The sequence below is a fragment of the Hakea prostrata genome, chromosome 1 (assembly GCF_041222555.1).
Source record: "Hakea prostrata isolate BN-2017 chromosome 1, UWA_Hpros_2, whole genome shotgun sequence".
NCBI lineage: Eukaryota > Viridiplantae > Streptophyta > Magnoliopsida > Proteales > Proteaceae > Hakea > Hakea prostrata.
In genome coordinates this window covers 14,490,987-14,516,986 of record NC_142600.1, presented here as the reverse complement: position 1 = coordinate 14,516,986, position 26,000 = coordinate 14,490,987, and the positions used below count along the sequence as shown (strand labels likewise).

The window sequence follows — 26,000 nt, the reverse complement described above, 5'->3', positions numbered from 1 at the left end:
AAAAAGGTTGAAGTTATATTTATAAAATAAAAAAATATATATACACTTTAATTTAATTATATATTTTGATGTGACTTGTGAATATGTGTCAACATCTAGGGGTGCAAGTTTGGCCCTGACGCGCCCCTACGGGCTTGGGCTCAAGATTTTGGCCTTGAGAGTGGGTTAAGGCCAATATGTTCTGGCCTTGACTAAGGCCAAGGGCGAGCCTGAGATTACTCTTTAGCCCACCGTCCCTATTTTTTGCCTTGACTCTGGCTCTGATTTTGGCTCTAATCCTGGCTCTATTTTGTCCATGATGCTTGATCTCAATGAGTTAGGAAGGAACAAGGATATGGCAAGTATAAGGTCAACTAGGGTCAGGGCCAAGTATAGGGCCAATTAGGACTAAGCCCAAGGATATAGCCAATCGGGGCTAGGGACAGGGTCAATCAGGGCCAAAGACAGGGATAGGGATAGGGACAATCATGGCAGGAATGGACTTGGCTTGGAGTTGTAGGGCTTAGGGTCAAGGACGATAATCATTGGCCCTGAATTAGGATCAAGGAAGGAATGGACTTAGATTAAAATATATAGAGTTGGGCGTAGAATTGCAAAAGCCCGGCCCTATAGCTGCCCTATTAACATCAACAAGGAAATGATTACCAAAAAAATGAAAACCTACAAGGAAATGAATGGGTCCACTCCCTTGTCAAAATGGACCGGTAAAATTCTGCCTCGAGATTGTTGTGGACAGGCGGCCCAATTACCAAGATAATTAAGAACCACTTATTTGAACTCTCAATCATCATCAAATGTATACCATCCAAACTTGAAAGAAGATAGACTTGAGTACTGGGGGTTCCAAATCTTTCCACATTTGCTAATTTGAGGATCATTCTCTGCTAGGAAGGGGTACTATGAGAAGAAAGAAGTGGGATAAAAATACTTCTCTAACTCCTTATCTATCCATTTCAATTCTTTCCAACTTAAAGAGAAGCAAAATGATTGTTCTACCCCATGCCTAAAAAAACTACCTAAGACAAAGTAAGTCCGGAAAATCTCCTTTGCCGGAGAGTGCTCTGTGCTTCCCCAACAGCTATTGACCATGAATTACAAGGGGCTCACAGGATTAGGATGATGGAGTTTATTTTTTATTATTTTTTACTTGTGGGCCCCACATACTTGTGGTTGTAAGGTCATCGAGGGAGCACAGAGTGCACCCAGTCAGGAGAGGTGATCCACACTCGACAAAGTCCTACAATATCTACATCAGGTTGTACGAGATTGAGACAACAAAGAATTGGAGACGATCTAGAAAACCAGAAATAAGATGTGAGGAGCTAAGTATCAAACAATGAACGCAGTAAAGGATGTGACGTCCATTCTTAACCATAACTCAATGAATTAGCATCAGATTGGTCAATTCTTATTGATATTAATAAAGATCAATATGATATCAATCCGGGGAGATACTAATCAAGGGTAGAAATGTAAATTCAAATGAGTTCCTATTGAAAATTTTAAGAGTAAAAACATACAATCTAGACCAATATTGACCAAGACCAAGACCATGCGCCATTTAAAGTTCAGTATTATACATGTCTAAAATATTTATGATATATTTATCGTATGTTTAGTTTAGAAAAAATAAATCAATATTAATATTTCAATCTTGTTCACCATTAACAAATCGTCAGTGTCCCTAGCGGGCTCACCACTGTGGAGCTACCACTTATCCAGATCCCAAAGCAAGAAGACCGAGCAGTGGGATTGTAGTTGCGATAGGCACTAGGCAGTTGTTCTTTCCTTTCCTGTAACTGTTATTCTAGTGAATTTTTGTCATTTAATTATCTTCTCTCTTTTTCTTTGATGCCTTCCTAGGCTGATCAACAAGAAGGAAGAAATAGACAATAAGATAGAAGCGAAGCCATGCGGGAGGATATGCATCAGGCTCTTTTTAAGTCTACAATCTTGAATATCCTATCTTAATCCTAATCCTCACTTTACATCACAACTAAATTATCCTCTTATATTAATACCTATCCTTTGAATTACCCAATTTCTTAATCAAAAACTCCTTATTACTATCACTGTTAATCTCAGTTATGTTTTTATTTATTCATAATTTAATAAATACTATTTATGAACTATACTTCCCAAACTTTGTACAAATTTATTGTTAGAAGAGGAAAAAATTATAGACAGCAGCGGAAGAACAAGTCAAAACTCGAGTGTAAGATTTCTCGTTCAAAATTATTCATCATATAACATTATTTCCTAATGGCAAGAGGCATCATTAAATTAGATAACTCAGAGGGTTGCATTAATTTTAAGGGTTATCTTAGGGTGTTGCTGAAAACTTCTCACCATATTTAACTTGAAAACAATTAATTACTAATCAAGATCAAAATAAAGATGACGATCATGATTAAATCTAAGGTTGATATCACGATTCGGATTTTGAGCACAGACATACTCAGGTTCAAGATAGGACAGGACAACTTCAGGCCATCTGAGCCAAACTTACCCCTTTAACATCAGCAATGAGAATTAATGCGTAAAAAATTGTACAAGAAACACTAGAAATCGTTTTTCAGTGGGTTATCAAACGGGTCCTAAGTCCACACACCTAAGCTCGGTATTAACAAATTAAATTTATTGATGTTTATTGAAGGAATATTTGGAAACTCCACGTTTTATAATGCATTAAATTAAATTAATTATGTTCCAATCAGAGGAAAAATGTCATGGATCCCGACATCTTTGCTCAAAGAAGTAAAATTTGGATATAGGAGGTTAAATCTAATTGCCTTCTCACCAAGGGAAAAATAACTAGAAAACAGCTTTTCATTATCCATTACTCCATGCTGGGATCAGTCTTTGTTCCAAGAACCATATTAATAACCCTAGAACTTTTTTACTCGGTTTGCTCAAGGATATAACTGATTTCTCCTGGTAAATGAACAAGGGGGAAGACGAGGAGATGCACACTAGTGTGGACCCATAACTCAACGCCACGTGTAATAGACCAATGAATTTAGCTTCAGATTGCCACTGTTGTACAAAATCATTTTCCCTTGCCAAAAAAAAAAAAAAAAATTGTACGTTACCTTGGTGCCTTTATGCCTGATTACTCATCACAGATCTAGAACTACCATGCACATCATCCAGAACTACCATGAACATCATCTTCGGCAGCCTGTAAAGAAAATTACTGGTCAGGCATGTATTAAACCTCAAAATTAGTAATTAAAAAAAAAACCACACATTTCAATATCACCAGTATAATCTACAAATATATGAAAAACCAAGCTGGCAAATTATCTTGGTCTTACAAAAAGATGATCTTCCGACTCCTGTTTTCTTTTCAACAACTGTTAACATGTCTGCAGGAGGGGGGGGGGGGGGGGAGGATGAAGCACTCGATATGTGACTTCTACATATGCTATGATGAATTCTGACAACTAGGAAAAATTCCCCAGCGAAAATTCCAGATATTTTTTTAGGTCTGTTATACACAGAAGGTGAAATACATGATCTTTCACAACGAATTGAAGTGGACTAGATAAAATGGAAAGGTGCAACTCTGTGTGATTGACACATCCCTGTATAGCTTAAAAAATAGTTCAGGACTGTTTTTTGACTTGTTGGGCAGTTAAGAAGCACCATGTAGTGAAGCTGTGTTACAGATGAGGATTTTAGAATGTACTAGTGACAAAACTAGGATGTATAATAATTATATTGGACCTGATACTAGAGTTGTTCCAAATTAGCAACAAGCTCTGAGCATGTAATTTGAGGCGGTTTGACCAAGCGCAGTAGATGCCTAGGGACACCCCAACAAGATGACCTGATTCCAATTGAATCACTAAAAGAGCTAGAGGCAGACCTATTATAGCCATAAGTGAGGTTGTACATAATTTGAGTCTAGTGCCAAGTCTGACCTCAGATAAGGCCTATTGGAGGGCTAGGATACATATCATTGCACCATGTAGCTGAGACTTCCCTGATTTCACTGGGGCTATTCTCTTCCCTCTTACCTTCACTTTCAATTCTCATTTTTCGTTTATCACTATTTATTCTTTCTTCCTTCCTCATGTTTTCTATCCAAGGTAGTGTACACCGCATAATATATAGGTGGGGCAGAGGGGATCAAACATAGCAGGACATGTGGGGAATAAGTGAACAAGAGAACATAAAGACAGATGGCAAGGTCTCAATTTGGGGGGGGGGGGTGTTGGTAGCCACATTTACGTTGGGATTTTTGGCAGGAGAAAAAGGAAGGTAGGATTTGTTTTGGGGTATATAGGGGTTTTTTTTTTTTGGGGGGGGGGGGGGGTAGGGTGACAGAATTTGTGTCTAAGGGAAGCGACAAGTAGAGCTCGTAGCTGAGGGGAAAACCCTCAGTTGGGGCAAATCAGTTTGGTATTCAGGTTGGGGGAAATCATGTTATTGGGTTGGTCGTTTATCAATTTCAGTGTTCATTAAGCCATTTACAGTTATCTTCTAGCTTGGTTCATCTCTCTATTTGCAGGGTGTGTGAGGTCGGAGTTTGAGGGTGAATTCAAATGCTGCAGTGTTGGGGCTCAGTTCCAATCATGGTCATAGGCATACAGGCCACTTTTTCCAAGTCTGACATTTTGATCCAACATGAGATCCAAAGGACAAGCCCCAGCTCCAGAAAGTATACTCAATGTTACTGCAATTACAAAAATTTTCATGCTCTAACCCTTATCTAAGCAAAGAATTGCATGCTTTAGCTATGGAAATTAAGTTTATTCTTTATAACATGATCAAACCTTAGAATTGCTGACACAGGGTTTCTGCAGCTCCTCTAGTCTGAAATCGACAAATTCCCATAAAAATCCGTTTTCATTTCCAAGAGAAAGCTTACAATCTTCAACTACAGCTTCAGAATCAGCAGCTGCATCTTCTCTATATTGATCTGCACAATCAGAAAAGAGAGAGAGACAAAAAAGCACCAACTTAATGCTCAAATGACGATGAGACATTTATTTTCAAATGAAAATTTTATTTAATGAAAATATAAGTCAAAAACAAAAAACATGAAAGCTGCCACAGGCATTAAAAGTAACATTTTATGACCAACTGATGGTGTAGAAATGCAAAATCAAAGGGGAAAGATTGGATTATGTTTTAGAGGGTTAGAAGATAATTTAAGGGGCTGGGGATGCTGTAAACTTACTATTGTTGCAGAAAGAAAACGACAAGCAGCTTGTTCAACGGAGAATGTCCTATGACTTATTTCAGCAACTTTGAGGAGAAGAAATCACATAAAAAGGAGTTTTATATATATATATATATATATATATATATATATATATATTTTTTTTGGGGGGGGGGGGGGGGGGAGAAGAAAATAGTTAAACAATTTACCTAACTAGTGGCAATTAACAGAGCTCAAAATTTTATTGGTTAATTCAATTTTTAATACTTGCCCATATTACAACCTGAATTACAACCTTGTATAAGAAAAACTCAAAATAGATTACAGAATATATTATACTAGAAAGGAAAGGCCTAACCCAATATGGCCTGGGATCAAAGGCTCAACATATATGAAACCCAAACCTACATTTATTTCTAAACACAGAAGCCCAATTTGGCATGAATCTGTATCAATAAGCATTTCTCGTAATACTGATCAACATGACTGAACTAAGCACATTCAGTTTGATAGCCACTTCATCAAAGAAAATTTGGATCTGGGTTATATTTGAACTCCATTTGTAATTGTAAATACAGGTGATCAAGTAGCAGATATCTCCTCTCATTTCTGGCCAGTTAGACGCCCTCTTATGCAAGCTGGGAAAGCATGACATGCTTGGGAAAGCATGACATTTATTCTCCAGCTTGAAGGAGACTGTTAAAGAGTTTATGTTCTACAGGGTACTTGTGTCACTTCTTATAGGTCATATTAAGTTGTACTTTTATGTTTTGTTCTTTTTTTTATTTTGACCTTCCCAGTGAGGTTTATGTAATTTCAAGAATGGTATTACTAAAGAATAAAGGTGAGAGGAGTTGTCACTCCCTCACCAATTATATCCGAATTCTTCCCCCCCCCCCCCCAATTATCAAACTCAAGGTTTATTTCCAAATAAATAAGCCCTTTGGTGATTTGTCTGAATCAATCATGCTTGTTGTTTATTAGAGTAATAAAAACTCGGATTTATGAAAGATTTCAACCCTTCAGCACGATAAAACCAACAAAACTAAGAAACACGGAGACATGAAAAGCATGCAAGGATAAATATATCAAGGATGAAAATCTTACCAGCCAAGTTGTGAAGGGCATCCTCAGAGGCTTTTAGTTGAGCTTCTTTCTTTGTTTTCCCCACCCCAGTACCTACCTTCTCCCCTGCAAACAAAACCTAGAACAGATATCAACCAAGTGAGCTTCCTTGGATGCATTGACATACAACAGGACTCCTTTAAACACATAAATTACGAAGAAAACAATTCTTTGAAGACAAAGTAGATTCCAAATTTTTGCCCCCCCCCCCCCAAAAAAAAAGGAGTCAATTCCCAATTTAATATTGGGTGAAGACAAGATTATTTATAGCACTATAGTTACTCATGCTAGCTATTTATACCAGAAAAGCATGTTTTTTCTTCTTTTCTTCTTCTAAAATTAATGACAATTAGAAGCTTGCTTGGGGTTTGTATGCAGTGGCAACAAGTAATGAAGAGGATCCACAGCATTATTTCTTCTTCCACCATCAGGAACCAAGTAATAAATGTAAGCTCAGAGACAAACTCAATTCAATGAGTCATTGGCTCAGCTGCTTGGACCAGCAACATGGATCTTCATTCCTCCACTTCACTGTGTCTAGGGCCAAATCTTTCTTGCAGTCGTTGAAGATAACAAAAGGAACTTGTATAAATTCGTAGAAAAATATATACTAGATGAAAAAGAATTGAACTAAAAATGATAAGATGGACATTAAAAAAAGCAAAAATGTTGACAAATGTTTATAAATATTATGAGGCACAGAGTTCCTACTGACCTCAACAGACCACGGCAGATCCTCACTGATGCTGACCACATAATTGAATTCAACCTAACAAACCAGAAATGTGCCAGTAGTTGACATGGGAACTGCCAGAGCAAAGCACATGCAAATGTCATAATCTAGTGACTTTACCTTCGAGCTACACCTCCGTCCAATTTCTTGCAGCACCGCAGTAGATACAGAGGACAAAAGGGAAATCACTTTTCCACTTTCACTCAGGACATCTCTGCCACTTGTAGATGCATGATTTTCATCATCCTCTGCAAGCCTAGGAAGAACGGTTAGCCATTTCGATTCCTCAACCCTTAAACAATTAAACTGTATTAGATATCAGTAATTTCACAGACCAGTCATCCAACAGTGGCTTAGAACAAATGAGGAAAGGCACCATTAAATCAACAAAAGGAACTCTAAAAAAACGAAAGAAACCGCTAATGATGGCCAGATTCAATATGGGAGCCATTTCACAACGGTGCAATGAATGGTTAAGCATGCAAATGTCTGTACACAAGCACATAATTTACACTAGGGGCCATACAAGTTGGCTTAAACCAGTTTAAGAAACAGAAACCATTATCATATTCATGAAATGAACTTGAACCCAAAATATTTAGAAATTTACAAAGATAATTAACACCTAGGGGAAGGGTATGCAATCAGTATCAGCACAACAACAAAAAGAACCATTTGTAAATTACACGACATATTACCTGATGAGAAAGACTGTGTTGATTGTAGTAGACTTCGTATTTGACGATCACTTTCTAGAGAGACCTGCACCCAAGTAAGATTCAACGACTGTACAGGCACACAAGTAGTTGTATATGAAATAGACAGGGCAATACACTGAATTAATCAGCAGCAGTACCACCTCCCCTAGCTAAGATTCCTTGGCTTTGTGCTTTTGATGCAGATCCAAGGACCTGCATTTTCAAGAAGAGGCCAAAATAGGGCTAATAGAGTTGCTACAGAGCAGCTAGGGATGCTAGTAGGGAAATGTTCCCATCCTTAGTTTCTAGGTTTTCAAGCTCTAATTCTTTAAGGACTTCATCTATTATTTCTACTATGGGTTGCAATTTGCAAAGCTGATTAGCCATCTATCTATACCCCCTTTGAGGTAAGAGTAACAGTTACCAGCTCAGTTACAGTGGCTATTGGGGCTTTTCCCTTTGTGGGTTATTGGTCTGGTAATTATAGTCCGGAACTGTTGAGATCAATGTTTAAAGCCCAACCCTGGGATCCTAGGCTGTTGAACATTCTTGGTGGTTCAAGTTTAATATCCTTGTCTAGGTTGTTCATTCAGCCTGCCATTCCATTTCTCACTTCCTCCATTGAAGCACATCAAGGTTAGTATATCAACAGCATCCAAATCCCACTTTCCTCCCCTTACTTTTTCCTTCTTTTTTTTTTTTTTTTTGAAGCCCCAAATACCCTGGTCAAACCTTTTCCCTCCAGATTCAGGAAACTTCATAACTCCTGATTCACCAAATCAGTTTTATCCCAGACTAAAACCACAGCCTGCCCCCATAAACCGTTAGACAATATCCCAGTTTGAAACCATTCCAGCTAGCCAATTACAATATACAACCTTTCTTCAAATTCAAGATCTAAGAAAACCCTAAAACCAAGAATTTAGGTTTCTCTCCATCCAACCGTAATATTGCATTCTAGCAGCAGGGATCCTCCCATAATCCCATTCAATATCACCCAGACTTGACTCAAGTTTCAACTTTCAAGCCAGTTCACTAATTGGATCAATAAGAAATTTATAACAAAATATTGACCCCATATCTCCAAGATCCTACTAATCCCATGAACAACTTCCCCTTATTTTCGACTGGATTCAAAATTCAGACACATTGAACCTTGATATAGTATACCTTTCAAGCCAAAGGTCAAACAGCAATCCCAGGGACCTCTTTTGAATTTACCTTATAATAATACCCCATAAACTCCATAACCCAAAACTTCAAGAAGCACTTCCTCGGACATTTAGGTTGGTTTTGACAAGATCTTCATCAAGTGGCCCTCATTCAACTGAGGCTACATAATATGGTGAGATTCCTCCTAAAGCAAGAAGAGATGCCATAGGTTTTGCAAGAAGCTGGCATAGGCTGCAGGTGGGGGCTTGGTTAGATCCCTCTTCATTCTTCTCCCTTCTTTCTGATTTATTTTACTTCTGTAATGCCACTATATGTTTTACCAAAATCTGTTTGAAGCTGAGGTGTAGTTATTAGTAGGATCACATAAAATAAAGATACTTCCCCATCTTCCCTGTATTCCTGCTGCAGCTTTCTGTGGTGGTTTATTGCAGCAGACCTATATCTTCTAGAACCTTCATGCTAGCCATCAGAATCAACTATTGTTTTGAGGGTGTCATCCTCCCACTGGAGCCTTCCATCAACCTGTACATCAGTGATAAGCTTCCTTCAACAGTTAGGTGCTTCAATCCGTAAGTAGACACATCTGTTTTAATTTCTAATTTCAAATCTGTGGTGTTTTTTCCTCATAAACAATCAACAACAGAAGAGACTTTCAAGAGTCATATTGCTGTTAGTACACTGCCATCAACCTCAGCTTCAGTCTTTCAGGAACATCCAATGGTTGGATCTGCCACAAGAAGTTACTAGATTCAAGAAAAGAAGCTGTATCCCATAAAGTAGAAGAAAGGAAGTGTAGGCTATCAGACATTGAAGAGCATTAGCATAATTGTGGCAACAAGAAGGTGATCTCGAGGTATATTTCTTTGCTTGATTGATTGGTTGATTGATGGATTTACTGATTAATTGATTGATTGATAGACTGAGTGACTGCTCCACTGATTGAATTGGTAACATGGTATAGAGTTTCTGTTTTTCCAGCAGTGGTCTCTGGATCTGAGGGTGGATGGCCAGAGGGCTTTATTTCCCCTCTCTGCTACTCTGGCAGGGGAGGAGGATGATTGTATTAAAGGGAAACCTGCTGGGTGTTTGGGGGACAGGAGGAGGGAGGATGGGGACAAGGGAGGAGGGAGGAAGGGGGTGGCAGCATGGAGTACTTTATATTCTGATAGCAATGTCAGGTAATCAGAGGGGCTGAATCTGGAGTGGAGAGGTGAGGTAAAGGTTAAAAGGGGAAGATTAGTGTATCTTCTTCCATAAAATATCAAAACTGTAACTACTCGGTTAAGTGGGGTGAAAGGATGAAGAATTGAAGATACAAGTCCCATAATTCCAAGAACCCACTACTTTCAAAAAGTCTTGAAATGAGGTTAGTGTATAAATCCTTCTTAACATGTGACCCTGAACTTAGCCGGAGATGTATTGCAACTTTTGCCTGTGCCTTCCTTTTCCACGCAGAGAAAGGGACATAGTTTTCTGGGTGTTAAAACCTTATCTTAGTGGTAAGTCTACAAATATAAATAAGTAAATTTACACCCAGTTACAATATTATAAACACAAATTATCTCTCCACCCAACAATGGCAGACTCCTCCAGGAAAGGTGGGCAATATGCCCACCTCCCAATCTCAATCACCACTGATGAACACATTTATGTGTGAAATCTTAAGGCATAAAGCATGCATTTTATACACTTAGAATGGAGTTACCTTGGGTTTTATGTTGTTTTTGCAGATTTTAGGACTTTTCAAGATTTAAGCAAATATTTGGAGTTTTGGGCTTGAATCATGCTATTTTACTCGTCAAGAAGTCCATTCAAATTCTCAAATGCGAAAATGGGCCTGATCTGGAGCATGATGGGCTAGAGATGTGTGATTACGGGCCAACTCCGAAATATTGAAGAGATAAAGAAGGCAAATTTGATCTACGGCTGAGATTTTAAATCAAATCTACAGAGATATTATTGAGAGAGTCCAGATGGAAAAGAGTCATTGCATACCTCAATATCTTATTTTCTATTTAGGATTTGATTAAAGAAAGAAAAAGAGGAAAAAGAATTATATTCAGATAAGGATGAAGCAAAAATCCCGTTTTTGAATGCCTCAGTCCAGTTTCGATCAAACCCTTCATCGAACGGTCATCCGATGTCCGATCGTGCTGATTTTTGGAGGAGAGCTTCACGACTACTTAAACCTCAAATCCAACGGTGGGATTATGCATCTGATCTCTCTAAGTCGGCGCGATTAGTACGTCAAAACCCTAATTGGATGAGTCAATAGAAACCCTGAGTTTTATTCAAATTCAGCCGTGCTTCATATCTCATGTAAACTCTATAAAAGGAGAGCCTACTCCATCAAAGGAGAACGTGTCTTAGAGCTTAGTAGAAGCATTCTTTCTTCTCTCTTCAGTTTATTTATGTTTTCTCTAGTTTTCTTTGCTTGCATTAGTGAGATTTAAATTTCTAGATTCAATGTTTAGGTTTAATCTTTTTATGTAATGCAATTCAAGTTCAAGCTTCAAGTTCAAGATTCAATTTTTTTAGATTCGTTTTTCTCGGGTCTAGCAATTGCAGATTTAGATCATTCTAGATCTAGATCTGGTTGTTAGGGTTGGTTGAGATTCGAATCGTTTGTTCAATTCGCAAGTAAGTAACCTTCTTTATTAATCTTCTCTCCTCCCTCCATTCCCGCTTCTATCTACCCCTCTATATTCTTAATTTAGGATTTACTTTCAGCATTATCATTATTTATTGTTCTGCCTATTCATTCATAATCTCGGACCACATAACCGGAGCAAGCCTACAGTCGTGCCTCTGCTTCTGGTGACGGGTGGTGTTGCATCTGCATTTTAGTTATTTCCTTTTCCTTTTATTGCTTTGTTTATTGCTTTGTTATTTACTTTCTGTTATTTACTTTCTGCCTATTCATTCATAATCTCGGACCACATAACCGGAGCAAGCCTACAGTCGTGCCTCTGCTTCTGGTGACGGGTGGTGTTGCATCTGCATTTTCCTGTCTTTTATTTATGCATTGATTGTGTTTAATTTATTGTTCGTTTCAATTCGATTGCATTAGATATATAGATTAGGATCGTTTAGTTTAGTTAATTAGTTAACAAAAAAAAAATTGAATCATTCCACTCTCGCATTACTATTAAGAAGTTCAAATTCTAAGTGGCATATCTCCCTGAGATCGACCCGTTAGCTACACGATACCGTGCGCTTGCGGTTACTTTTAAAATTCACAAACAACCACAAAGGAAGATGGAGACATGTTACACCATGTTTACTCAACACTTTTTTTGGTGGTAAGTAGGAATTTTTTTAGTGCAAAGGGGAGTGTGAAAGTCCATGGCATCAATCACAACAGTTCGTGTAGCCATGGAATGAAATGTGGTCGTTCTATCACACAAGTAATAGAGCCTTCCTAGTGATGTAAACCCCATTTTAGGATTAGGGTTTCTTGGATGGGTTCCCTAAAATTTAAGGTTTGCCCAGGATAATCTTCTTCTAAACCAGCAAATAATATAATCAATGGGAAAGAATGGAGATTTAGCGAGGTTTATTGAGAATGATTTATGATAAACGTAATCTAAGGCACCGGTGGATGTAAATTGAGATATCTAAGAGTTATTGAGGAACTGGAATTGGGTCCTAGAAGGCAAAGGAAAGGATTAAGATGTTTGTGAATCTCTAAGATATTGATGGGAGGCCCTGGGAAGGTTTGGGGTTTAAACAAAATTATTTGGGTACTGATGGGGTGATCAGTCTTTACCTAAAATTAATTGGGAAGGGAAGGGAAGTCTGTGATTGAGTATGGGAAGGGTTTGGGATACTCAAAATGGGAATGGAAGGCATATAGTTTAGTTAAATAATTTGGACAAAGATGGAAAACCCAAAAGGGGAATGGGAGGGAAATAGTTTAGTTTAATAATGTGGAGATAGATGAAAAAGATGTGGGTGGTTATAGACAACAACAATAAGCCTTGTCCCAACTAAATGGGGTCGGCTACATGGATTCTTGCCCTCCAATCAGTTTTGTTCGAGGCCATGCTAGATACAAGGCCTAAGCTATACATATCCTTTCTCACCACTTCTCCTAAGGTTATCTTAGGTCTACCCCTAGCTCTTCTAGTTCCTTCAATATGGATTATATCACTTCTCCATACAGGAGCATTTATAGGTCTCCGTTGAACGTGGCCGTGCCACCTCAAACGACTTTCTCTATGCTTATCACTTATGGGAGCAACTCCCAGACCAACTCTAATATGATCGTTTCTTATCTTATCCATCCTAGTTTTGCCACTCATCCATCTTAGCATTCTCATTTCTGCTACACTGAGTTTATCTATATGATTCTTTTTAACAGTCCAACACTCTGCACCGTACATCATATCTGGTCGAACAACGGTCCTATAAAATTTTCCTTTAAGCTTTAATGTGGGTGGTTATAGAGTGACCTAAAATTATCTAGGAAGGGGTAGGAAGCTTACGGTTAAGAAATGAAGAGGTAGGGGAACCTTGCAGCAAGGAGAAGACGTGTTCTTGCTGGATTTTCTTCTTCCTCCTTTGTTCTCTTTTTCTTTTCTTTTCTTTCTCTTTTCCTTCTTTTGTATTTCAATTCTGCTTCAAGTTTCAGAAATAAAAGAAAACAGAAAAGAAGAGGGGGGGGGGGAGGGAGAGAGAGAGAGAGAGAGAGAGACTGCCGCAAGAAAGAGAGAACGGGGGAAAAGGTTCTCTGATGTAACCAGCCCTAGCCAGCCCCCAAAAAGGGCCCAAGCCCAGCCGTGAGCCAGGGCCCAACTAAGAGGGCTGAATCCATCCCGGGGTAGATTAGTCAATTCCTACCCCTGGATTGAGCATTAATGGTGACCCAGTCCAGTTTAATTTGGTAATTTAGTTATATTTCCTATTTTGGGAGTCATAAGAATCAAGTAATTATTTGTTTCCTTTCGGTTTAAATTTCCATTTGGTCCGAGACCTAGAGTAGTTCTAAAATAGGAAAGAATGGTTTCCTTTTAACAACTCCTATTTTTGGGGTTAACGTAAAACAAGAAAGAGTTATTTCCTTTTGGAGTATTAGTAAGAGTTGTTTGGGTGAGTCCTAATTTGTCAAGTTTTGTTTGCTTAGGGGGCAAGTTACCTATTTGAATTTAGTTGGGTTACAACGCTATAAATAGCCTAAGTCTTTCTTGCAACAAGGGTCTTGATCAATGAATGAAAATATAGTTTGAGAATACTGGCTTGTGAAAGTCATGTGATCCTTAGGGACACTCCGCAGCTGGGTTTGTGCATTGTTTCTTCAACCTCAAGGTCTTCAATCACTGATTCAAGCATTCTATAGAAAGCTTTCTGCAATTTTTTCAATTCACAAGTAAGTTTAACCCCATCCCCAACTCCAGCCTTCTCCCCTTTCTGTCTGCTGCCCTCCCAACCCCTCCCCCTCAGTTTCAGACCTTAAAATCACTCCCACCCCAATTGCAATTCACCCCTACCCCTCCCCACACTTTCTCCTACATCCTAGGCCTCTCCCCTAGAGTCCGCAAGCCATCCCTTTCTCCCCCTGTTTCTGTGCAAACAGTAGCAACATCCTTGTGTAAACCCCACCTCCCCAGCCCCTCTAAACTCTGTAACACCTCTGCTAGGATTGCACCTAACCTAAGAACCATTCCCCAAGTTATTAGCCCCTTCCAACCTACTTTACCCTAATCTGAAATTTCCTGCAATTCATCTTCTTCATTAAAAAGTCACAGAAAAATGAAATTTTCCAGAAAATTTTCAAACCTCCCAGTTTAAATCCATAACTTCTCGGATCAGTTCTGAACTGCAACCCACAACAGCACCCTAAAGCCTCAAACCAGCAACTCTAGGCCTACCTTCAACCCTAGCCAAAACACACAGAAACCTTAACTGAGTGCTGGATATCAATCATATCATTGACTAAAATATCAACCATAGCCAATGAAGGTTTCTTTATGCCAAGTACGAGATCCAAAGCTTCAGACCAGTCACTTTCCTCCATCAATTGTGGAATACCTTCATTTGCGAGCAGCACAGCTTGCTGATAGCAAAAACCTATCCCTTCAAGGGCATCCCAAGGTCGATAAGGAAACAAGATAGCCATCACTGCACTCCAGAATGCTCTTTGAAAATAATACCCAGACCACTTCTACAGGAGCCCATGAAAGTTTTTTACTTGTGTATTGTTTTGGTGGACTAGTGCAGCACAATGCACAATGTTCTTTGTTTAAAAGTCTGTCACATTCTTTTATGAAGCCCATGGTTGTACGACAAGAAAGCCAAGCATTATGGTTATGCAACGTGAGAAAACATATTCCTTCCAGCATATTGGTCTTGAGATGAAATTCCTCCCAATAAAAGATCTTCCATCTGTCAAGCTGAAGAAGGCTGCTGGTACACACCTTCTACTACAGGTTGAATCAGATGGCAGTCTTTGACCTCATCCAAACTCGTCGAAGTTGAGTTCTTTCAGATGAGGAGAATAGATGTAGTATCAGACTGGTTCAATCAGCTCCAATCCAATAAGAACTGGTGCAATGGGTTTGGTCCAACAAGACTTGGTTAATATATTATTGCACTTTTAATCTTCTATCTGGTTTTTAGTACTCCTACGTGATTGTTTTAGATTTTTTTTTTTTTTTTTTTTTTTTTGAGTTTCATATTTTAACTATGATTTGGTTTTAGTTCCTCTAAATAGTTTTTATTAGGATACAATTTCAGGTAAATAAAATAGTATTATTAGATTGAGAGTTTTCCTTCCCTGTTTCTACTTTCCCCTTCTTCCTCTTATATTCTCATAATTCTCCTTCCCAGAAGCCCACTATTGCAGTCCTATTCTAGGCTTTCATCATCAAGGCATCGTTTGTTTGCTGAAGTTTAAGTGGGGAGGGAAAAAATATATTTTTCTATGAAATCCCAAAGCATGGTTTGTTTGGTTCAATGGAGTGCCGAGTGGGAAAGTGGGAAAACAAGCTTCCTTAAATTAAGGAAGCCTATCTGCTGACATGGCATGTTACCTTCCCCACCCACCTCCTTTTAAGTCCCACTAAATTAATGGGACTTCGTGGGAAATTGAGGGATATAATAAAAGTGGAACCCACAATTACAACTTCTCCACAAAATCTTTTCCTTTCCTTTCCTATTCCCCCACCCCACTACAAGTGGGTCCCACGTTTATTTTTCCCACCCCTTTTTATCTGGCAAACAAATGATGACCAAGAGTCAAGACCATCAATCTACCACATTTTGGCAGTAGGCAATATGTGAGCTTGACAATAAAGAACATAATGCTTGGAGAAAATACCGGTTGATTAATTCTTCGCTCAACTTCAGCATAATTTATGCCCTCACACGAGAGAGCATCTCTTCTTCCATTAGGTGCAAAACCCGTACCCTGAAATTTCAGCGCCAAAAAAAAGAAAATGATGAATTTGTATGCCATGCACATTCATAAAGCTCAAAAGTAAAGCGCAACAATTTAATTACCTCTGACATCAGATGGCTGCTAACATCAGGTGGACTTGGTAAATTTGAAGTATCATCTTCAAAAGAGAGTTCAAACGTTCTTCTCAATAGATTATCATTAAATTCTCTGTATAACAAAAGGTGGCATATGTATATTACTTGGCAAATACAAATATAACCAAGATAAGCACTAACATACCCAACAGCCCAACCTATACAGTTATACGAAGTGCCTCAGTAATAAAACTAAGAGGCTCACTTACTTGAAAAAGCCGCTTCTGACATTGGATGCAACATTTCTGGCCACACATAAAACCGGCACTGCATTTGCTGTCTATAAAATATATAATTTAGCAGTCAGTTCTTGAAAGTTCAAAGTAACACCATAACCATACTGAATGGTATTCTGAAAGAATAATATGTACCTCTGCCTGAGGAGCAGCATAAGGAGTAAATGCAGGTACAACATGAACTTGACACTGGTCATTATCTTCCCAAACATTCTGACGGTCATCAATCACCATTGCCATCTTTGGATGACAAATTCCATTTTGGAAGACATTAAGCAAGGATTTCCTCAAGCCTGTGAGTTCAAAGCAGGTTAAATGGTGACAATGAGAACAAAGTAGGAAGGCTAATGTTCAAAAAGTACATCTGAATTGTCCCTCTCCACTATGTGGTCCCCCCCCCCCCCCCACAGCCACAACCACAACTCCTAAACTTTATCCCAAATAAATGGGGTTGGCCACATCGATCAATGAGTACAATCAGCTCTATTCAATGTCATACTCAAGTAGGGGTGCAAGTTTGGCCCTGGTAGCCCTAAACTGCCTTGCCCCTCCTTAAGCCCGAATGAACCTAGGCTCAAGATTTTGGCCCCAGGGGCAGGTCAGGGCCAAATATTCTGACCCTGAATTAGGGCCAAGTGCAACCTGGGATTAGCGTTTGTCCCACTTGACCCTACCTGACCCATCCCTAATATTTTGGCCCTAATCCCAACCATGATTTTTGTGTTCAAGCCAACAATATGGATTTATAAACTGTTTTATTGTTTTGTGGACCAAGAAACAATATGGAGTTAGAAGCATTATACTTTTGTGAATTTTACTTTTAGTTTGCTTGAGACTATTTTTTATATCAGATGTAATAGCAACTTGGAAGTTTTATTACTTCTTTATTAACTTTTTAATATATCAGATGATTCAAATTTAACAACAGGTTAAAATATGAAAGTTTCAATTTTTTTTTTAATTGTGCATCTAACTGAGATACCACTAACATCAGATTAACAAGGACATAGATGGTAATCGCAGCTTGTAAGTCATATTCTTTCTTTATTTTATTTCTTAATATCAAATAATTTTGATTCAACAAGAAGTTAGGTTACGAAAGTTCTAATTTTTCTATTGTACACCTAGTTCGGATATTAATATATTATCATACCAGATTTGATAATAATACATCGAAAGTTTTTATTTTTCACATTGATTTGATCTTTGAATTTATTAAGAGTTTGCATTTTGGAAAGCATCTCATTTTCAATTTATCTAAGATACTTTGATTAAATTTGCTAGGTACAGGGCTAGAGTCAAGGATAAGCCAATCAAGGATAGGGGCAGGGCCAATCAAGGATACGGACAAGGACAAGGCCAGCCTATCCAAACGCTACCCAATCCAGGACAATTAGGGTGGGATTGGGTTTGGCTTGGCGTGCTAGGGTTCAAGGTCTAGGATAAAAATCTTAGGCCCTTAATCAAGGTAAGGGCGAGAATAGGCTTAGCTAAGAGCATTCAAGGTTGGGATTGGGTTTGGGAAAGCCCAGCCTGACCCGTCCCTTTTGCAGCCCTATACTTGACACAAGGCTTAAGCTATGCATTTCTTTCCTCTCCACTTCTCCTAAGGTCATCTTAGGTCTACTCCTAGCTCTTTAGTTCCTTCTAAATTAAATAATTCCTCTTTATTGGACCATCAGCCTCCATTGAAATAAGTCCATCATTTTAAGAACTCAAACTCAGCCCAACTTGTTACCCATAAATTGAGTCGGGGCGGGATCTCAGCAAGTAAGAATTTAGGGTCAAAAGATCTTTGGAAGTTTAATGGGATACATAATAACAAACGGTTATATTGGTCGAATAGTTTTGGAGCGACTTAGACTAATGGTGTATATAGATGAGTACCTCAGGTTCTCGAGATATGGGATGAAAAGTTATTGGAATAGGGTGAAAGTTACAGAAAACTTAGGTAATGGTATATAGGGTTGATCCCTAAATCTGGGATGATTTTAACGGTCAAATTGGTGTAGATCTAAGTCTGAAATTTGGTGTGTTTTTTTTTTTTTTTGGAGGGGCGGGGGGGAGTACAAGTCTTCAGCAAACAGGTTGGAACCTTGGGTTTTGAATGGTATTATGATGTATATTCTTGATTGGAAAAGGGGGACAATAGGATAGGCTATGGGATGGAATTCTAATGGATTCTAATGGTCAGTAAGGGCTGGAGATAGGTTTGTTTAAGGAAAACGAAAATAGAAAGGAAAAAAACTTAGGGTTGGGAAATTTAGAAGTTTAGAAGACAAGATAAAGAAGACTAGGGGTTATGGATAATTGAACTTACTACTGTTGAAGATGTCCTTGAAGATCAAGTTGACTGAGAAAATATATTCTTTCGGATAAGAAAAGAAAAAGAGATAGAAAATCAAATAAGAAGGGGGGGGAGAGAGAGAGAGAGAGAGAGGGATGCTACGTCATTGTACCTTGCCTACAACAATGAAACCCAAAGTTCAGTTCATCAATTCATCGTTCCACTAAAAATTACATTTATATCTATAGCCACATTGGTCAGAGCATAGTTTCGAACACAAACTAGGACTCAAAATCAGAAATTGACTCCAAAATAGACTCCTATGCTAAAAAGGAAAGGTCTAATCTCCTTAACCTTTTAATTAATTAGTCAACCTAAATAGGAAATTGAAATAATAAAGGAAATACCTCTAAAATAGGATTCTTAACCAAATTTATGAAATAAATCTTGTTTTCATAGTTTCTATCATATTTTAGGCCCATTAAATTGGCCAATTACAAAGTAAACCCAAGGAATCAAAGGCCAAATGCATATATAGCCCAATCCTAGACCATTTAGGGAAGGAAGCACAATTTGGTGATGATTCTGCATCAGGGGGTATGATGGGAGGATAGGGCAAAAACTTGGTATAGCTTCTTTTAGCCATTTAATACACAATTGCACCACTAGATTAATGCAAAAGTATGTCTAAATTAGAGTTTAATTTCAAACCATAGGTTATAACTGTTATGATGAGCTAAAAGTCTTAAAACCCTATTCTATGCATAATTTAGTCTTACAAACATACATTTCAAGCAAGCAGCTTGGATACTCAATAAATAAATAAATATATATATATATAGTATATATATATATATATATCCAATAAATATATATATATAATTTATTTTCTTATGATGTGCTAAAAATTATGTTAAACTAGTTGTAGATGTAGGCTAGATGTAGTAGAAGTCATCCACAAAGACAACTCCAATGAAGAATGTGGGGGAAAATTGAGTCAAACGGTGAGGAACACGGCTTGCAACAGAGAGAATGGTAGAACTTAATGGAGTTGGGTTGATATATGGTTGAATCGAGATATTGTTTCAAGATCTCAACTCGACCAACATATCTCGCAAGAAATTGCAATTTTTTTGTTTCTCTTGGGTTCCTGTCTTACCTATTGTAAAAAGTGAGACATTTCACAAGTTCTTGACTTGTGACATGGTCATGACATCTCAAACTTCCTTATAGCCTGCCATGTATCGGAGCTACTCCCAAATCAGCTCTAATCCAATCATCCATTAACGTACACTTCCTACTTTGCCACCTATCCATCTCAACATCCTCATTTCCAATGCATTAAGTTTGTTTGTATGATACTCCTTAATTGCCCAACTTTCTAGACCATGCATCATAGTCAATCATATGATTGCTCTACAAAATTGTGATTTTAAGTTCTAAAGGAAAACAACGATCATACAGCGTTTCAAAAGCAAGTCTCAACTTCATCCATCTAATTGTAATTCCTGTAAAGTATCATCTTCTATATACCTTCTTTATTTAAGATTGAGCTTCACCCATCCTAATGTATCAAAGTTATTTACCCAGCATATGCTCCATCTTCATTCTACTAATCCTAAAACTTTCTAATTCCAAGATTTATCATAGCAAATTGTAAGACTGCAAAGCCACAACCACATAATGCAAAAAAATGGCCACACATAATCAACAACAACAATAAGCTTTCTCTCAACTAAATGGGGTGACGCACATGGATCCTTGCATTCCAATTAGGCTGCTTTTTAGGTCATACTAGGTACAAGGCCTAAACAAAGCATATTCTTTCTCACACATCTCTTATGGTTATTTTAGGTCTGTCCTTAGCACTTTTATTTCCTTCTACATGGATTAGATTACTGCTTACAAGGGCGTCTAAATGCCTTATTGAGTGTAGCCATGCCATCTAGAACAACTATCTTGTAGCTTACATTTATTAGAGCTACTCCTAAACCAGCTCTGACCATTCCTTACATTATCCATCCTAGTTTTGCCACTGAACAATCTTACCATCCTCATTTCTGCTACACTGAGTTTATTCACATGGTGCTTTTTAACACCCAACATTGTATCATACACCATAGTCTGGCCATACAAGGATCCTACAGTATTTTTCTTTGAGCTTTAAAGGAATATGTCGATCACACAACCCTAGACGCTCCTCTCTACTTCAGCCAATCTATTTTCATTCTTTCGGAAACATCATCCGTTATAACACCTTTTGTATTTATAATCGAAAACCAAGGTGCCTAGTGGCCACACGTCTGCTCTCGAAAAGGGAGACCACTAAAACCAGCAAAAAGGAAAAAATTCTAGTAATTCCTTCCCTTTTCTTCCATTCATTAAACTCTGCATAAAACTTCCATTCCATCTCATTTCCCCTTCAATGGCTCATCCATTACTCATTCATCTATTAATCCTCAAGAAGCCTATACTTTTAATTTCATTCCTTCACCATAGTTGCTATTCCTACCATCACAATTCAACCCAATCCGCAGCAGTCGTTCACCATCACCAGGCCTTCACTCAGCCCGAATTTGAGGTCATTCTACTGGCTATTTGGTTCTTGGGATCAGATCTCTCAATTTAGCCATTGGAATTGATTCAAAGTTTCAGCCATAGTCCAGCAGTGTTTTGTTATCATCCCATCATTATTCAATTCAAGTATGGTCAAGTTCTACAGGCTGCTTTTTACTTAGAATCCCTGACTTTCTAAGTTCTTTCCATATGGTGTTACATGTAGAGCGGTGTGTATGTGTACAAGTAGGGCATGCTGATGTGTCTTTGATATGCAGTTTATAGCCTATAATAAACAGCTCAAGCTGACGCAGAAAGAATTTGATACATCAGAAAAGTTCAAACACGATAAGTCCCTGCAGAATGAAGGGACCAAAACTCAATAAAAACTGCATTAACTGAAAGGATGGATACTAGAAGTACCAGTTAACAATTTTAGTGTGCAATCCACAAAATTCAATATAAACTGCATTAATTGAGAGGATGATTTCCATTGATAATAGAAGTACCAGTTAACAATTTGACAGTGCATTATCTACTATAACACAAGGATCAATATATCTACAGATATGGACAGTTCATGCCTGATTTTACACATACAACACGCTCCAAGAGTTGCCTTGTGTTTATTAAGTGCGCCTTAGGGTCAAGAAGCCTCCACATCTCTAGAGCATAATCTCTCTCAGCCATTGTACAAACAAAAACTTCAAAACGTTTTCGTCCATTTGCAGTTAAATAACTTTTCAAATCCTCCCATGCAGGTCGCAGTCTTACAAGCACACTAGTATCACGGATCTGAAGAAGGATTTGAAAAGAAGAAAAAAAAAAAAAAAAAAAAAAAAAGAAGATAAACAAAGACTTTCAGCAAGGTAATTTGCACCAAAATTGTGGGCACCAAGGAATATGACCAAAATGTATAAATCAAAGAACTTTTCTTGGGGAGAGTCTTCAAATAATGAAATTGCCAATATCTTAACATAAAGCAGAACACATACACATGGATCCACACATGATCCATGCATGAGAACATGCAAACTCTAACTAAGTAATTGAATGAATATACCAGCAAACCAACCCATTCAGTAGTTCAGGACTAGAATATCCTTCTTGTCCCTAATGTAATTAACGCAAATACCAGTTAGACAACGTAGATACTTACCATTCATAATTAACTCCCAAAGTATCAGAACGAATATGCCATTCAAAGTGGTGATTCAAACTTTGGGGCAGTCATAGATTTTGAACAAAATAAGCACAAAACACTGAATGAAGAACGGCTATAGTTCATGAGAGAGGAGGTTGTGACCTCGGGATTTATCCGCGTAAGAATGACATTCTTCTCTTGCAATCTAATAACTGGCCGGATCATATATTCAACGTTATTAGGTAAAAGGGGAACATTCTCAAGCTGCACCTTGAACAGTTTCCCATTATCCATTACATAATCACACTCCGTATACTGCTTCAACAGTGCTCTGTCTTCTACGTAGCGTTGTAGGACCGCAGACATCCCCGAAATCCGAAAGGGGTCTGTTTCATTGGCACGCTTTTGTCTTAGAGCTTCAATTTTATCCTCAAATGACTTCATTGTATTGGCAACAATAAGGGTCTCATCGAGATCAAAAACAATGGCAAGGCATCGGAGGTTCAACATTCCTAAACAAGACATATAAAGACCCAATGGAACAGAAAAACACCAAAAGCATGTAAGCCTCTGCTGCTTGGTTGGCATTGCCACCAAGTGAAGCTCTTCATCTTCAAACAACACGACCGCTGTCTGCAACCCAAGTTATTAATTAAAAGAATAAAGATGCGAAAGATACAACAATCAAATATATGTTAATTATTAAATTATTAAATTATTAAATTATTAAATATTCAAAAACAAAAACAAAAACAAAAAAGATCGATTCGTCTTTCATCAAAAAGATGGACACAGCATAGAAAACCTTGAGTCCCCTGAAGCAGGATGCATGAAGCCGAAATAGAAGACAATGTTCAGAAAGACCTTTCGATTGGAGTTTGTAGCGAATTACTGAAGGGAAAATAGACAGAAGGATCGAGAGAGGAGGGCATCTTTCACTAGACGGAGTGAAGTAATTGATTCGTATTTCGTTGTTTGGGAATTGACGATTCCGTGTTTTCATGGGAAAAACCTCCACATCTCCCACATAAGTATCGCCGTCATAAATCCTCGATTTATAACCAAGAGAACCCATCCAGAACCCCAATTGATCAGCAATACAGAGAACACCAGAAAATGTATCAATAATCTAGGGTTTGTCGCTTTATCAATGAATCTATAAATGGTTTCTCGTTTTCTTCTCGACACCCAGCCGAACCTGTCCTCTCCCTCGCACACGCGCACGCACACATACACTCTCCTGACTTTCAGTCCATGTATCCCGCCCTCGCCCGTTTCAAATGAAATGATAACACGCGCGGTTTTGGAATTTATAAGTGCAAACCAAACGGCGGGTTGAGTAAATACTGGGGCTATTTCTATTTCGCTTCATAGTTTTTACTTTTTTACTTTCTAGGTAGTTCCGGTGACGGTGAATACTGGGGAGGAAAAATGGGCAAAATATCGCCACATATCACAGAAAAATCGATGTCACTGATAAGTGATAACAATATCGAATCTTTAAAATATCGAATGTTTAAGCTGGTCCGAATGAACTTTATTTTAAAAAAAAATATATTCAATGTTTAAAATACTTAATATATTGTTTTTCTTGCATTCCGCTTTGGATGACAAAAACACGTGGTTAGAGAGAGAAAGAAATCACGACGGAGGGTTTATAGGGACACTTTCGTAGGGATGAATCGCTGAGAACTCAAATTCACATTGTCACACCTATAAAAGCAACTCCAGCGAATCCATTTAGATATCGGAAAAATTTCGCCCACATTTTGGGATTCAAATGGAAAAAATTTTCATACCTTGGGTGGGTCACACATACTAGCGAGTATGGATCAATTCGGTTTTGTATCACACAGTAAGGGGTGGGGTCCACATGAGGTCTACTAAGACTTCTACTTTAATTTTTAATTTTAAATTTAATATCTATAGTTGGGTCCCACTCTTTGCTGTGTGGTTCAAAACTATTACGAGGACCACAATCCCCCCCTCACGACGACAAGATGCACATTATCCACATAAAAAATATAAATCTTGTGTTATCCATATCAAAACTCGTTTTGGATCTCAAAATCTATCGAGTCTGGATCATCATCCCTTACACTCCTTAGCCACAAAGTGTCTCCCTTACACTCCTTAGCCACAAAATCAGGTGAGGCCACAAACAAACAAATTAAAAAAAATCAGAGGGGACGAGACCCACACAAGTACCCTGTGCTCCCCCCCCCCCCAAAAAAAAAAAATTTGTGGTCCAGAAGCGTTCCAGGAGCACAAACCTATCAGGGTCGCAGATCCAAACTCAAATCTATCAAGTTCCAAACCAATATATGTAAAATTCTTTTTATTATTAAAATATATTTTTTTGAATTTTGGGGTGAGGAGGTGAGATATTCTAGTTGGGGAGGTAGAATCATGTATGTACTCAAGGGGTTAGCAGGGGAGTTCTAGTGAGAAAGTTTGAAAAATAAAATTGAATTGAACTTGAATCAAGGTTTAAACACATAGAATCGAATCATAGTAGAATTAGATTCATTAATTGATTCAAGTAAAACTAGTAACAAGAACAAAATTTCAGAGATGTGTTGAATTAGTAACATCTCTCCAACGTGCATTGCAATGCAATACTAGACGATGATAGATGTAATATAACTATTATATATAATTTAAATATAAGGTGGGGCTTTACCCCTAACTTGGAAATGGATTGAACTTTTGAACTCGTACTATGAAACGTTGATCATACAGGGACCAAGGACCCTAGTTTAGAATTTTAAAAACTTTTGACCTCATATTATTATTTTTAATCTCAACCTAATATTTTGCATCTTTCACATGTGACCTCCTTGCACAACAAAGAGATGTGCATGGCGATATAATCGAGGTGCGCACAAAACTGACCCGGATGAACCTCAGACAAAAAAAAAAAAGTGCATGGCAACTTTGATCCTCTATAAAAAAAACACACAAACAATTTTAATCTTCTCTACGAAAGAGTAATGTTCTGATGATGCGCCATTGGGCACCCCATGTAATGTAGAGCCATTGGAAATGAGGACACAAAACGCACACAGTTGCTCAAACCAACACCAAGCATGGTGTTTGCAATAGTGATGAAGCTAAATCTTAGCCTGTGTTCAAAGAGAAGGAGAAGAATAATACAAGGTTTGCCTGCTACGAACATTAACAACACCAACAAAGTTGCTCAAACCAAAACCAAGCATGGTGTTTGCGGTAGTGATGGAGCTAAATTTAAGACCGTGGTTCAAGAGAAGAAGAAGAAGAATGTGGTCTCATTGTTAAGGAAACAAAAAAGAGTGCTCCTCCAAGACGACCCATAATTTGGCTTAA

At 38.1% G+C, this 26,000-nt stretch overlaps 1 protein-coding gene across 1 annotated transcript; it reads right to left on the bottom strand.

The window, feature by feature from the left end:
- Positions 1–2,580: 2,580 nt before the first annotated feature.
- LOC149027709 (RNA polymerase II C-terminal domain phosphatase-like 2) lies at positions 2,581–23,911 on the bottom strand. The gene is made up of 13 exons (XM_089165165.1): positions 23,461–23,911; positions 22,818–23,288; positions 22,096–22,306; positions 16,804–16,961; positions 16,642–16,712; positions 16,400–16,505; positions 16,218–16,307; positions 7,727–7,790; positions 7,149–7,276; positions 7,011–7,064; positions 6,278–6,374; positions 4,782–4,927; positions 2,581–3,181 (listed from the first exon to the last, which is right to left on the bottom strand). Exons 1-13 carry the CDS (start codon positions 23,728–23,730, stop codon positions 3,146–3,148), a joined length of 1,902 nt encoding a protein of 633 aa, XP_089021291.1. The 5' UTR covers positions 23,731–23,911; the 3' UTR covers positions 2,581–3,145.
- Positions 23,912–26,000: the final 2,089 nt, after the last annotated feature.

What these genes read in the sequence shown, in the direction of transcription:
- LOC149027709 (XM_089165165.1), bottom strand. Translation starts at nt 23,730, where the DNA reads ATGGGTTCTCTTGGTTATAAATCGAGGATTTATGACGGCGATACTTAT. An exon ending in GTCAGAAGCGGCTTTTTCAA is followed by an intron (nt 16,506 to 16,641) that starts GTAAGTGAGCCT and finishes TTTGTTATACAG; the next exon opens with AGAATTTAATGATAATCTAT. An exon ending in AACACAGTCTTTCTCATCAG is followed by an intron (nt 7,277 to 7,726) that starts GTAATATGTCGT and finishes CTAGGCTTGCAG; the next exon opens with AGGATGATGAAAATCATGCA.